The following is a 15,175-nucleotide window of genomic DNA, read 5'->3' as shown; positions in this document are numbered from 1 at the left end:
CGGGCGCCGGCCGCCGCCACGTTCTCCCGGGCCCTTCCCGCTCTCCTCTGCCGCCGGGGGGCCCGGCAGCCTCGCGGAAACCCGGGGCCTCACCTGGTGGGGGAGCCGCTGCCCCCGTGGGGGGCTGTGTTGCCCCGGGCAGGTGAATTTGCCTCTCTGGGCGGTTAGTCGCCATTTCCTGAGACCGTTGACCGGAGACCCCGTTGGAGCGGTGCTCGGGGGACGCAGCCGGCCCCGGGCGTTACTTCACCCTTCGGTTCTCTGGCTCTGCGGCCCTGGGATGGAACCCGGGGCCCCGCGGGCCGCCCAGCCTCAGCTCCAGCACACGCGCTGTTTTTCCCTTTTCAGTAACCGGAAAGTTAGTTACAATCAAGGGCAGGAAATGGACGGACGCTGTTATTTTTTAGCTTCAGCCAGGAAATAAATGAACTTTTCTCTTGGAGACTTCGTTTGCTTCTTTACAAAATGGAACTTACCACTTGGGTTGCTCTCCTTCGGGCCTGTGTACGATTGTACCCAGTGACCTGTCGGATGTCTTGGAAGTTTAAAAAAAAAAAGACTGCTTTAAATGCAGAAGAATCGAGGTTGTGCTGAAGCATGAATAATGGATGTCACCAGGCTACGTCTCCAGAGGCGGAGATGGCCTTGCAGCCGTTCGTATGAGTCGTTTAGAGTGGGTCCTTTTAAAGTCACGGACTTTAAAAAAGACTCAGACACTTGGTTTTCGGCGATAGGACTCAGCGTATCACTTCAGTGGTTCTCGGTGTATTTGGTGTTGTGGGTCTACCACCAAGTTCCACCACGTGTTCATCCCAGAAAGAAATCCAGGGCCCTTGACACAGTCATGCTTCCACTCACCCCAGACCCTCCTGGCAATCCCAAATTTGTCTACTTTGTCTCTGAATTTGCTATTCCACGTGTTTCGTGGAAGTAAATTATGCGATATGTGGCCTTTTTATGAAACAGACAAACCCTCTTAATGGAGTGCTATGTATCAGCATATTCTTTAGTTAGATAATATTCCATCATAGGAATAGAGAACATTTTGTTTTTCTATTCATTAGCTGATGCACATTCGTTTGCCTGTTTTTGCATGTTACAAATACTAGTGTGAATGCTTGTGTACACAGGTTTTGGGGGTTTTTTTTGGAGGGGACACAGTTTCAGTTCCTTGGGATATTCCTAAGAGTGGAATTGCTGGGTCATATGGTAAGTGCTAATGGTTCCTAAGCTCATTTCTGACATCCCTTCCTCCCCCCCAAAAAAAAAAATTTATGAAGAGTCTGCTTTCTCCACGTGCTCATCATTGTTACTTCCTGTGCTTTGGGGGTTTCGACTATGATCCTATGGGAGTGGATATGAAGTCCACTACTGTGCATCTGTTGTGTTTCCCCATGTGACTAAAGATGTTGATCATCTGTTCATGTGCTTGTGTCTCCTGAAAAGTTCCTTCAGGTCTTCTGCTCTTTGAGGCAGTTTGTTTTCAAGGGCCCCTGTGAATAAGCAGGAAATGCCAAAAGGAGATGCATTATTTACACACGGAAAACAAATGCATGCCAAAAAGGCAAGAAAATTACAGGATGAAGTAGATGTTAAAAGGCCACTCTAGGTCAAGTTTGTCTGCAGAAACTGCAGCAAAGGGATCAAATCTTTGCTTGGTTTCAGATCTGCAAACAGCTGAGGAATTGTTCTGCTGTAAGTTGGTTCAGTAGATAACTTGCCAGCGTTCTTTAAAGCCAAAACTAACAGTAAAGAGGTGCTGGGAATGAGTGCCTAGAAAAAAAGATTCCTACTCCAGTCAAAAAACACAACTACTTATTTAGGTTTGGTACAATTCTGTTTGTATTGTTAAGTAAATCCATTCTCTGGAAACAAAGTCATTTGGCACTTTAATATTTGTATTGTGTTAGAATCAACAATTACTTATAATGAAAACATCTTGGTTTTCTGCTCAAAAGGTAAGTGTCAAAGTTTTTGTAGGGTAGTACTATGAGTTTTTCTTGGGAGCCCATATACAGAAGCTGGGTTTAATTCCATATTATCTGTTACAAATGGGTGAAATGAAGGCATCTTTGGTAAATGAATAGGCCATTAAGAAATGTTAGTAATCTAACATTTGACTTATACTTAGTAATCTAACATTGACTTGATGTAAAACTAGTTCTCCAGCCAAATTACCTAGTGTTAAGCCAGAGTGAATTATTTGGGAAGATTCTATTCATTTATTGTAGTCATATCAGAACAATTGGGGAAATATTTAAGCCCATTAATTTTCTAGCCGTGTCTCTATAGAACTTCATTAAAACGTTGGTTCAATCTCCAGAAAGTAGAAGAGAATATATAGGTGATATTTTGCCATGAGATGTAGGCTTTTGTAGCATAACATCAGTTTCCAAGTGTGTGTTTGTGTTGGATTATGTGGCCAGGCACTTAATGTAAGCAAGTCCTAGAGTCCTGACTGTTGAGACTGACCAATGTCTGGACAGTATTTTTTTTTGGGGGGGAGCGTCCGGTCGTGGGGCCTGAACTCTGGGCCTGGGTGCTGTCCCTCAGCTCTTCAGCTGAAGGCTAGCTCTCTACCACTTGAGCCACAGCGGCCACTTGCGGCTTTTTTCTTTTTGCTTATGTGGTGCTGAGGAATCAAACCCAGGGCCTCATGCATGCAAGGCAAGCGCTCTACCACTGAGCCACCTTCCCAGCCCTGCACAAGATTTTTGTTGTTGCTTTGTTTTGGGTAGTATTGGGGTTTGAAGTCAGGGCCTTCCACTTGTAGCCATTCTACCACTTGAGCCACTACATCCCCAACTTGAGACTTTTTTCTTAAGAGCAGATTTTTATTATTACTATTATTATTAAGTTTAAGCTTTTTTATGTGGTAAAATTGATATAGGAAGGTGAATGAGGACTGGCCACTGAAAGCAAGCATTCATTCCTCATTCATTTATTTTTTTTAATGATTTTGTTGTCATTATAAAGGTTATATGCAGAGGACTTACAGTTAAAACAAAATGTTCTGAAACAAAGAAGAAACTGGAAGATATAGGCTTGTCACTTCATGATTAGTTTTCCTTTTAAAAACAAAACAAAAGAGTTACTTACAATCCAACAGACTAATTAAATTTGCAACTCAATCCTAGAAAATTATATGAACTTATTAATTTTTAATTTATCCTAATGTATGTTCTTTTTTAACACAGCTGCAGAAAGACCTAGAAGAAGTAAAGTCATTACTGGAAAAATCCACTAGGAAAAGAGTACGTGATGCCCTTACAACTGAAAAATCTAAGATTGAGACAGAAATAAAGAACAAGATGCAACAGAAGTCACAGAAGAAACCACAAGTCGACAATGAAAAGCCAGCTGCTGTGGTTGCACCCATTACGACTGGATATACAGTGAAAATCAGTAATTATGGTATGACTTGCTTCCCTACATCTAATTCTTTTCTTCAAAGCACAAATTACCCCCCCCATGTTGTATGCTTTTATGTGAAGTTTATGTACTTCACATATCAAGAGAATCATGTAGGCTACAGACTATTATAGTTTGAGAGTACATCCAGTTCTGTAAAGCAGAAATAGCTCTTCCCCCAATGTACAACTCTTGATGTATGCTTTCTGATGTAAAGCTTTAGCATTTTCCACATTGAGAGAACTTGTATAGGCTAGAGACTTAGAATTTGCCAGTATATGTGGGAATTACATTCATTAGATGTTGGTAGGTTAGTCCACAGGTTTTAATGAAAAGTTGTTTTCATTTGTTTTGCTTTAAGCTACCTTAGTTCCCTGAGTATCCGTGAGTACAGGTATGTACTGCCATGCCCAGCTTAATTATTAGAATCTTTAGCCAGAGTAGTGCTTCATCTAGAGTCCCAACACTGGGAGGATGAAGGAAGAAGATCACAAGTTTGCAGCCAGTGGGGCTCATGGAAGAGAACCTGCCTTTACAACAAACAAAAAAGAAACATTAAAAGAGGGCTGGGAGTGTATGTAGTTCAGTGGTAGATTACTTGTCTAGCATGTAAATGGTCTTGGTTCTCTTCCCAGTATACAAAAATAAAACAAGTAACACTAATACTTTTATCCTGAGAAAAAGAGCAAAGGCCTTCTGTTCAGAAATGTGAAATTGAATCTTAAGTTCTACTTTTTGTTAGGTCAGATGCCTCATTTTGGGTATAGTACTTAAGTGTTTTGAGATTCAGATTCTCTAGGAAATTTGTTTTAACATTTGTTTTTCATATTTTACTGTTTTTATTATTTTTGTTTTACTTGTTTTTGTCTTTTTGGCTACTGGGGTATGTTACATTTGCTAAGCTTTGTCACTGAGCTACATCCCAGCCTAAATTTGCTGTTTGTAGAAAATGTCCAAGTCTTATTTCATGTCCTACTTTTGCTGTTGTTTCTAGGATGGGATCAGTCAGATAAGTTTGTGAAAATTTACATTACCTTAACTGGAGTTCATCAGGTTCCCACTGAGAATGTGCAGGTGCATTTCACAGACAGGTGAGTTCTTACCATCAGATTACCTTATTCTAGGGGCTCTTCTATGTAGTTTCTCAAATTTCTGCTTAAATTTAGAATTAATTTTGCTGTATACATTCTTTGAAAAGGTGTCAAAATAATCTGGATAGCCAGATAAACATGCAAAAATGGATCTAGTGGCGTTTCTCCAGAACTAGTGTCTTTCATAAAACCAGACAGATAATATATTCACTTTTGTGTTGTAGGGCCTTTGATCTTTTGGTAAAGAATCTAAACGGGAAGAGTTACTCCATGATTGTGAACAACCTCTTGAAGCCCATCTCTGTAGAAGGCAGTTCAAGAAAAGTGAGTGTTCACTTTTTAAAATAATCTTTTGGGTCATAATATTTTGAAATCTCATTAAATTGAACCTGGCTGAATTGAGATGAACTAGAATTTCTTCAGTATATCAGGAATCAGAAACTGCAGCCTGTTTTATAAACAACGTTACTGGCAGAAAACCATTCTTACGTATTCTGTTGTGTTTGGCTGCTTTCACATTGAAATGGAAAAGCTTAGAAGCTGCAAACAGGTCATTATAGCCCAAGGATCCTAGAATATTTATACTTAATCTTTACGAAGAATTTGCCAATGCACCTGAATGATAACAGGTTATAAGAATAGTTCAGCTTCATCAACTCTGATTCTGTTTTCACATTTGTATGATTGTATTTATTTCATATACTGGAATGACATGATGAAATAGAGTATATGCACTATGAAATACTTAAATTGTAGGTATTGTTGGCTACACTATGTACTGGTTTTTATTTTCTGCCAGTACTGGGGTTTGAACTCAAGGTATTTGGCATTTTTACTCATAGCTGGTACTCTACAACTTTAAGCTTTTATATCTGGCTTTTTGCTGCTGGCTAATTGGAAATAAAGAGTCAGGCAGATTTGAATGGCTGAGCTGGTTCTGAACCTCAGGTCAGTAGCTAAGATTATAGGTGTGAGCCACCAATGCCCTGCTCTCTGTGTACATTTTTGATAGATAAAGGAGATCTTAAAGTGCTTAGTTTAGTTGTAGAAGGTATACAAACAGTCCAACTTTTATGATTCATGCTGTTCACTGATTTAGTCAATCCTTTCTATTCAGTTCGAATGAATGCAGTTTAGTGAGTCAGTATATAGTTATGCTATACTGCTGTTATGTAACAAATCATATTAAAATTTATTTTGATTAGCTTGCCTCTCATTGCAAGTCTTACCTACAGTTCCATATTTGAAGAAGTACTCTAACTCCTAGAAATGTATGTTCCTTTCTTGTCTTCCAGACACTTCACCCTGTATTATCTTTTCCTAAATTAACTGAACCTCAGTCCTCCTTTTCTTCAAACATGCCAAAATTTTTGCCTCTTGGACCACTCCACCTGCTTATAGTTTGTTCTAGAATGTCCTCCTCCTGGATCTTAAGTTTGTTTGTATTTCGTCTCTGAAAAACCTTCCTAATGAAGTTTTTTCTACCAACCACAACTCTTACCCACTTCCTCTTAATAGTATTTATTAGTGATGAAAGGTATTATTCGGGTTTTGAAGTCTTCCCCTTTGATGATTTTTAATTTTATAAAAGTACTACTAGTGCTTAGAGTAAGGCTTACACACATTAGGAGCTTGATTAATTTATAGTTACTATTTTCTAAATGTTGATGCCTAATCTCCGTGTGTTGTTCTCCACATCCAGGTCAAAACAGATACAGTTCTTATCTTATGCAAAAAGAAAGCAGAAAATGTACGATGGGATTACTTGACTCAAGTTGAAAAGGAGTGCAAAGAGAAGGAGTGAGTTTACTTTCATTTGTTTAAAGGTCTTTAATTTTTGGCTGAGGTTATAGTTTCACTTTATGGATAACAAGAGCTGCCCAGTCTGATTTGACCGTCTGCCGCTTGATGTCCACTAGTCTCGTTGACTTATATATCTGCTTTTAACTTTCTTTGTCCTTTTCCCCTCCAGTACTGGAGATTAAACTAGGGCCTGGTACTTAGCTAGGCAGATAGTCTATCTACTGAACCATAACTTCTTTACACTATTTATTACTGAGAAAGGGTCTCCCTGAGTCTGCCTGCACTACAATCCTATTTTTCACTGTAATCATAGCGAGATGACAGATGTGTATCATCATACTCAGCTTTTTCCATTGAGATGGCATCTGACTTTTTTGCCTGGGCCAGCCTGGAAAACTGAGCCTCTCAATCTCAGCCTCCCAAGTACCTAGGATTATAGACTTGAATCAAGGGTGCCAACCAGCAAGTTGATTTTTAAAATACATGGAATCTGCTCTTGAGTACTGGTTTCTCATACCTGGATACACTGATGCTTCTAGATACTTAGCCTTTTTTTTTTTTTAATAGTATACTTTACCTATCCTTAATAATTTGTTTTAGGAGTTCCTGAAAGGTTCTTGTATCCATGTGTTTTTCTTTTATTTAAGATTCCTTAGATATGAGACCTTTTTTTTTTTCTTTAAAGACAGTAAAACAAGGTATCTAACTCAGGCTGGGATTCAAACTTGAGAATTTTGCCTGTCACTTGAATAGTGGGATTACAGGTATTTAAAAAAAACCTGGCTGTTTATTTTCCTTAACATGTTTAATATTCAGATACTTCTATATCAGTTTTGCTTTTTTTCCTGCTAGTTGGTGGTATACTGCATTGAGGAATGTAGCTATTCATACTTACGATTTCCCTTGGGAAGTGGTTGGCTAGAGTTAGGCTTTTAAAATTTAAAATCTAGACAGATGTACCTGAGTCTAGGACCCTGTGTTACTATATTTCCAGTATATAATCTAGCAATTGATGGGTTAAATGAGTACTAATTAAATAAAAAGCTAGCAGGGTATGGTAGCATGGGCCCGAATTACACCACTGGGGGCAGAAGAATTGTGTTAGAAGCCAGCCTGGGCTATATAATGAAGACCTGTTTCAAGAAAGGAATGTAAAGGTAATTGGCTATTAGGCTATTTATTCAACTAAAATTCAATGAATTTATTGGCCACAGTGTTTGAAAACTTTGAAAATATATACTATTAAAAATTGTCAGAAAAGTAATTTACTGTCTAACATTTTGGTGACCACTCTTTTCCTGTACTGTGTTACGATAAGAATGCATTTTCATTAAGCTAAATTTGTGTGCTAATTGTGAATTGCTTGTATACTCTGGCTCTCTCTTGTCCCTTAACCCCTGTTAGTTAGCTTGAAATGGTACCTTTCCATGCTTTGGTTTCTCCATTGTAGTGTTTTCTCTTTTAACAGAAAGCCTTCTTATGACACTGAAGCAGATCCTAGTGAGGGATTAATGAACGTGCTAAAGAAAATTTATGAAGATGGAGATGATGATATGAAACGCACCATTAATAAAGCCTGGGTGGAATCAAGAGAGAAGCAAGCCAAAGGAGACCCAGAATTTTGAGACTTTTAAATCCTTTTGGGACTGATGTGGAAATACTGGTGTTTCCAATAATGGAATGTTGGCATATACAGATTGGGCAGATGGTATTTACACAGCCTTCTAAGTAAAGGCAGTGAATTCTCCATTTCTTACTGGAGGATTTATTTAAATAAAATATGCTTATTAAACACTTCCTCCAAAGATGCTTTCATTAGTATCCTGGTTATTTTTTTAAGAAGGGGTTGGGTATATGGCAGTCTCATTTAAATAAATTTTGCCTAAGGAATATGCTACATTACATGTATTTTTGTTTAGCTAGGAAGTGGAAAACAGTAGTTGCATGCCGGTGAGTTACTGGCACCACTTCCCACTAATGTAAGAATAAGATTAAAATCAAAAGTTTGCATAAAATTCAAATGTGTTTGAAAGTTGTTATAGAACATTCCATTCCATGTTAAAGCAATGTGTATATTATAAACTACAGTGTACTAAGTAATCAATTATAGAATTGAAACAATAGAAACTTTATAAGAAATGCCAAGTATCTTTGTATGTTACAATATATAACAATACTAAAACACATAATGCCTTTATAGTTATAGTGCTAGCACATAAACCAGTGGAACAGAAGAGTACATATTGGAAGATTTAGAATGCAGTTAAGAGCCACACTTTTTAAAACTGGAAAAGATGGTATTTAAATGATAAGCCAAGGATACATTCAAAACATCAAAGATCTAAAACTAATACAAGTACTAGAAGAAATGAGAGGAATTCCACTGCAACCAACAACTACTTTTGAGTTCAAACCTGGAAGGAATATTTATATTGCAAGAAAAACTGTAACAACTAAAAACTGAGAATTCCAAAAACTTGGGATTCCAAAGATTATGAATAGTTCATTTAAAAAGACATGTATGTGATCTTTAACATAAAAGGATGTTCATGTTGTTGAGAAAATAGTAAAAAAAAAAAAACAAAACCACACTGTTCTTTGGCAAGACTCCAGGAGTTTCAGATACTGAACGTAGTTTTGAAGCTGTGGGGAAAGGAGGGACACGTACGTGGCAACAGAATAAAAAGTTTAAAGATGGAAAAATTATTTGGTAATGTCCATAATTACATGTTTGCTTACCCTGACTCAAAATTCTAGGAACTATGCAAAAGATGAACTATGCAGGTTAGAAATAGCCACATAACTATTTTGGAGGACTAACTGAATATAGTTTGGTATTCACAAACCAAGATTTTTTTTAATATACTAAGAAAGTGAAATGAACAAGTACAAGTAATGATGTACATACTAACAAAGCCTTAGGAATACATATATTTCAGCTGTGAGCCAGAAATTACCTGTAATTACTATAGTACTTGTGAAGCTGAGGCAGGAAGATTGAGAGTTCAAGACCAGCCTGAGCTACATACCAAAAAAAAAAAATAACTGCTTGAGCTATGCCTCCACTTGCAGCTTTTTTGCTGAAAAACCATAGCAATTTTAAGTTTCAAACAAATTCAACTCATCTTGGTTTTTCTATTGACAAAGTGTCTTGGACTAGGTACCTTACAAGTAGAAACATTTCTCACAATTCTGGAGGCCAGAACTCCAAGCAGATTTAATGAACGGCTTGCTTTCTAAGATGGTGCTCTTTTTGAAGTATCCTGCATATGGCAGAAGGGCACAAAAGGGATGAACACCCCACCAAGCCATTTATGAAGGTCAGGTCTTGACCTAACAAATGAACAGTCCGAGTTGTATGTGCACTGATGGAGGATTGAAATCCAACATGAATTTTGGAGTGGCACAAATACTTAAAACCACAGTGTATGTACCAAGCAAGCATTAAAACAGACTAGGGAACTCTAAAACAGAGTATATGGCTATTGCTAATGAGATAAATTCTAAAAACCACAAAAATGCAGTCACTAGTGTTAGCAAAATTTGAAGAAACACTTTTATGGTAAGACAATTTGGTATCATTAGAGGTTAAGAATTCCCACCTCTCTTCCATTTGTGGGGCTTGGGCACTGCCCCTGAACTCTTGTACAAGGCTAGTGCTCTACCACTTTGTGCCCCAGCTCCATTTCCAAGGATTAAGATTTTTATGTAAAGGGCAGGCAAATATAAAAAGCATTTTCTAGCAAGGTAATTACAATATATATCTTCTGCAATTATATATTGTTATTCCTAAATGTCCAATTTCCTATATTTTCTATCTTGGAGTGGTCCTCTACCATCTACCTCTTAAATTACTAGTCAAAAGTCTTGTCTATTTTCCTAAATTAACACTTTCAAACTTTGCCCTCTCTTCTTAAAGCCTTACTTCTAAATGGGGCTCTGGTGGCTCAATAAGCCTGTAATCTTAGTTACTCAGAAAACTGGTGTCTGGAGAACCATGATTTGAGGGTAGGCTCATGAGGCAGGTAAATTTGCTAGACTTCATATCCAAAATAAAAAGCCAGGCTGAAGCCATGGCTCAAGTGTTAGATCATCAGCCTGAGTTTAAGTCCTGGTTGCCACTACCACCAAAAGAAAGCCACCCTCCTAACTGGCTATCTTGCCAGTCATCTTCGTTTCATGTCGTAAACTACACGGTTGTCACTTATCTGTAGGAGTGGTGATGTCATTCCTTAAAACTACAATATACTTGTAAATTAAGTCTTAATTTCTTCACATCACTTTAAATCCTCCATGAAGTGGCCTTTCTTGCCTAGTGCTTATTTCTAATTGAAGTAACTGATCTCATCGTCAGATGAATCATGCCTTCGTTTCTTTGTACTTTTGTTCCCAATTTCTTCATCCCATCTTTCGATTCAGGTTAAGGTACCATACTCCAGGAATATTTTCCTGATGTTGGTAAGTATGTTCATCTATACTACTACATATTTTCCATTAATTGGCTGATCACACTGTTGAAAAGTACGATAGTGACCTTGTATTCTTACTCATTAGTTACAAACAAAGCAAATACTATTTCAACAAAACAATTAGTAGGGTTTGAACTCAGCTGAAAATGGAGTCATCCCTGTTTGATGCTGGTCAATTTGCATATAAAGTCTCAAACTTTTCTGCCCAAGATAGGTACAGTGTTACATGCTTGTATTGCCCAATAACACAAGCAGGATTGCAGCCCAAGTATAAAATAATTACTTCACAACAAAATATTACCCGACACAAAAAGGGGCTAGTGGTATAGTCAAGTGGTACAGCACCAGTCTAGAAAGTGCAGAGTCCTAAGTTCAATACCCAGTAACCTCCACCATCCCCCCCCCAAAATCCCCAAGAAAACCAAAAGCACTTTTACTGTTTGGACAGATTATCAGACAATGAAGAGGCACATCTTGCATTGAAGGCCCTTAAAGATAAAGAAATGGTAGTTCTTTTGTTCAGCTATTACACTAAGAAGCAGAGCATTAGATAAACTACCTGTCACTGTCCAAGCCAGTCCAAGATTACAAATTGCTGTAGATAGGGTATCTATACAAAAAAACTGTTGTATTAAATAATACTGATTAAAAATGCAGAACACTTATAAGCTACTAAAAGGTAACACTTGAAAGAAAAGTGCAGTAAACAAAAGTTTCACAGAAAGTATTTTTATTCTATTCTTTGCACTACATATGCGAACAATGTGGAATCAACAGTACATAAAGTCAAAGAGAAAGGACGATTCACTGGCAGAATGAAAGATCCAAGTTTCTTTCTTAAAATTTAGAAATAATTATAGACAGTATCAAAATAGACAACTATACTGGACCCCTAACAAAAAAAAAACTACTAGAGTTTTGTCTATTAGAAAAGTCTCTTCTTGCCAGTACTAGCTCACTTGAAAGCTCAGTAGATTGTGAAGCTGATTACCATATTGCTCGCTGGACCCCAGAAAGCTGCCCATGGTCGGCTAAGTGACGGAAGACAATGCGACTAAGCCTCCAGCGCCGCTTTACACCCCGAGGTCGGGACGTCATAACACATCGATTTCTGATTCGTACAGGGCAGCTATCTCGAGGAAGGGCAGCGATTTCTTGATCAGCAACTTCCTAAGGGAAACCCCAATATTACAAGTCACATTTATTTATTTATTCAAGGTGTTTAAGTCAATACTTAAAGGAAGAAAGAGCTAGATTCATTAATATACCATTAAATTGCAATATGCATTTAAGAAATAGAATATGCAATATATAATTACATCAGTAAACTTTAAGGAACAGACTAGAAAAGCTACCAGAAATGTTTGATATCCTTCCAATATGACATTAAATGCTTGACAAGCGTTTCAAATGCAGGAGTTCCATGTCACCACTTACATGCAAGGACTTTACCCTTCAGCAAACCAAATGGGGTTTGTACCCCATTATTCAAGTAAACACAAGAAAAGGAGTCTATGAGGAACACACATGGGTAAGGGAGTTCAAGGCCTAAGGGAAGACAGGTTAGGCCAATGGCCCCACAAATTAGCAATGTCTTCCAGAAGATGCCTCGAGAGCTGCATGACTGCAATGAAGTTGAGAAAACTTGGGTCAAAATAACTTCCAATTTCAGTGTGGTCACCATTCACCAGTACTTTCTAGGGACTATTAAAATGGCTGAATGGCTAGAGAGATGTGATACAGTTATCTTTAATCCTAAACTCACCAATGTCAATTTCATGCACTTATGCTGACTTGGAGTATTTGACCCTATTTTCCACAAATTATATTCATGCTAAGTCAACATAACAATATCTGTGCTAGTGACTTCATATTAGGGACTTGATTTGCAAACCTGCAGATCTTTTGGTAAGATGGTATTCTTTCTGAGTGAGTTGATCCGAAGCCTCTCATCTGCATATTCATAGGCCATTTTCCGTCTTTTTACATCCCGAAACATTTTCCAGTCTACATAGTAGCCTCGAAATTGTCCTGAAACTGATGAAGGAGCCACCTAAGCAATAGAGACAAGAATTATGAAGGTTAAGGATCGCCAGGCCCAGGCTTTGGTTTATCACCTACTAACTTAAAAACTTCTAACTCAAATAACTGTCCATTATGGCACATATATGAAATTCTACCATTTGGGAGACAGAGGCAGGAAGGCCTCGAGTTTAAGACCAGTGTGGGTAAGTATCAAAAACCAGCAAATAAAAATACTCAAAACAACGGACTTCCCAATTCAAAATAAAGAACTTTTACCTGTTAGAGTGGTGTTAATAACATGATGTGAATAACATGCTGGAGAGCAAAAACTTTCCAATATGATTGTTTAACTTTTCTTAAGCTAATATCACCTGGGTCAAAAAAAAATTTTTTTAAGTATAAAAAACAAACAGGGAAGTTTCCCTCTGCCCTCACTCCTCACCTGCCCAGTGATATGCACCAGCCATAGGCAACTGTTGTTGGTAACTTCTTTATATCTGTCCAGAAATTGTATTTATTAATATGGTACTGAATGGATGCATAATGATTTAATCTGAACAGAGGACAAACACACTTACCCTTCCTGAGCAGCAGGGACTACAGGTGGCATTTTTAAATCCCTGCTCACACTCAGCGGATAAATTTCAGTTTCTCCTTAATTATGAATTAGAAGCAACTGGAAGAAAATTCCACAAGCTCCCCTACATCTATGCACTTACCATCACCTGTATCTACTTTACATCTAGTTACTATAGATGTGTTCTGTCCAACCCAGCAGCCATCCACCACATATATGGCTAGTAATCACTCGAAATGTCACCAGTACAACTAGTAATTCTTGACTTTCATTCAGCTTAAAAACTTTAAGCAACTTTGTTGTATTGATAGAACTAGGTTTTCCATGTTCATGGTGACAAATTTGACATATGTATTAAGTATAAGACAAAAGAATGTAAAATTTGCTAGTCATTTATTTTTATATTAATTATATGGTGTGTAGTATTCTGGATGTATCTGGCTAAACATGTTAAAAATAATTTTATCTGCTTTTGACTGTTTAAATAAAAGCTACTAGCGGCTGGAAGTGGAAACTCCAGCTACTAGGGAAGCAGAGGTAAAGATACCACAGGGCGAGACTCATGGGAGTAAAAGCAACCTTATCTGAAAAATTAAAACAAAGGGCTGGGGACAAGACACAAGTGTTACAGGGCCTGCCCAACTCAATCCCCGACTCAACCTGTACGTAGGGAAAAGGTGGTCCCCATTCTATTTCTATTGTGCTTAAGATCACCTTCCCGTCGACGACTCCACCCCCTCCTGCACAGAGGTAGCTGTGAGCTTCCCTCTCCGCATCAATCTTCCCGCTCTAGGGATCTATCCCCCCCCCAGCGTGCACACACGCGGTGAGCCACCACGACCGGGTTTAAAATCCCTCCTCCTCCTAACTAGGCCGCAGAACCCGGGCACGGCCTCGCCTCTCCCGAGCGGAGCCGGCGGAGGGAAACGCCCCGAGGCTGGCCCGCCGTGAGCACACAGGGGGCCAGGGTGGGGGACCCGCAGGTCACAGAGCTGAGGGGTGAAGCGCAGGCCTGACCTGCCGGAACGCCCGCAGCAGGGAACCAGCCATGGACGCCGCCATGTTGCCCACAACCGCCGCGACTTTATTGACACCGCCGCCGGAAACGGAAGGGCGTGAGGGGGCGGGGCCTAGCTCGAGGGGGCGGGGTGAGGCACGGAACTTTTGCCTATAGGGAGGAGGCGGTTATGGCTTTTACTCTCGCGATATCTGACGGACTTGGGAATTCAAATTCCAAGGGCGAGTTTGGTCGCGATAGGTCTGACCTGCCGCCAAGTCCTCGGAGCGGAGCCCAGTTCTAGACGCCGCCATATTGTCCGCCTAAATGAAACACCGCGGCCGGAAATAGCCGGGCGTGGGGGGCGGGGCCCGGGCTTCAGGAGGCGGGGCGACCAACAAACGAGCTCCGTGGGGGGTTTGGAGGGCGGGGGGGGGGTAAGGGAGGGGTTAGGTGTTGTACTCTCGCGAGATTTCCCGGGGCTGGGGCCTTCACAAAGGCAGCGCGGGGTGTGGGCCGGGGCGGCGCCGCCCGGCCTTTGTCTCGTTCCGTTTCCGTCCGCGTCCCGCCCACTGCCCCTCCTCGCCGCCCTCCCCGCCGCTCCCCCGTGAGGCCGCCTCCTTTCCGCCGCGCGGTGCCGGCGTCGTGAGGGTGGAGGCGGCCCCGGCCGTGTGTGTGTCCAGGGCTGTCAGGGCGGTCCAGCCGTGCGGGGGTCTAGGTGGGGAGGGCGCCGTGCGGGACGGGGCGGGCGGGGCGCGGGAGAGGGAGGGGAGAGGGGGAGGGGGAGGGGGGAAGAAGAATT

General features: G+C 40.1%; 2 protein-coding genes across 2 annotated transcripts; one reads left to right on the top strand and one right to left on the bottom strand.

The window, feature by feature from the left end:
* The first annotated feature begins 3,165 nt into the window (after positions 1–3,165).
* On the top strand, positions 3,166–8,320 carry Cacybp (calcyclin binding protein). The gene is made up of 5 exons (XM_013015759.1): positions 3,166–3,414; positions 4,406–4,502; positions 4,727–4,826; positions 6,205–6,302; positions 7,774–8,320. Exons 1-5 carry the CDS (start codon positions 3,312–3,314, stop codon positions 7,928–7,930), a joined length of 555 nt encoding a protein of 184 aa, XP_012871213.1. The 5' UTR covers positions 3,166–3,311; the 3' UTR covers positions 7,931–8,320.
* A 3,167-nt stretch (positions 8,321–11,487) lies between these two features.
* Mrps14 (mitochondrial ribosomal protein S14) lies at positions 11,488–14,494 on the bottom strand. Its single transcript, XM_013015788.1, has 3 exons — positions 14,394–14,494; positions 12,669–12,827; positions 11,488–11,944 (listed from the first exon to the last, which is right to left on the bottom strand). Exons 1-3 carry the CDS (start codon positions 14,436–14,438, stop codon positions 11,762–11,764), a joined length of 387 nt encoding a protein of 128 aa, XP_012871242.1. The 5' UTR covers positions 14,439–14,494; the 3' UTR covers positions 11,488–11,761.
* Between the last annotated feature and the right edge of the window lie 681 nt (positions 14,495–15,175).

Source organism: Dipodomys ordii, unplaced genomic scaffold (genome assembly GCF_000151885.1).
Source record: "Dipodomys ordii isolate 6190 unplaced genomic scaffold, Dord_2.0 Scaffold27, whole genome shotgun sequence".
NCBI classification, from domain to species: domain Eukaryota; kingdom Metazoa; phylum Chordata; class Mammalia; order Rodentia; family Heteromyidae; genus Dipodomys; species Dipodomys ordii.
This window is presented reverse-complemented; position numbering and strand designations above follow the sequence as displayed.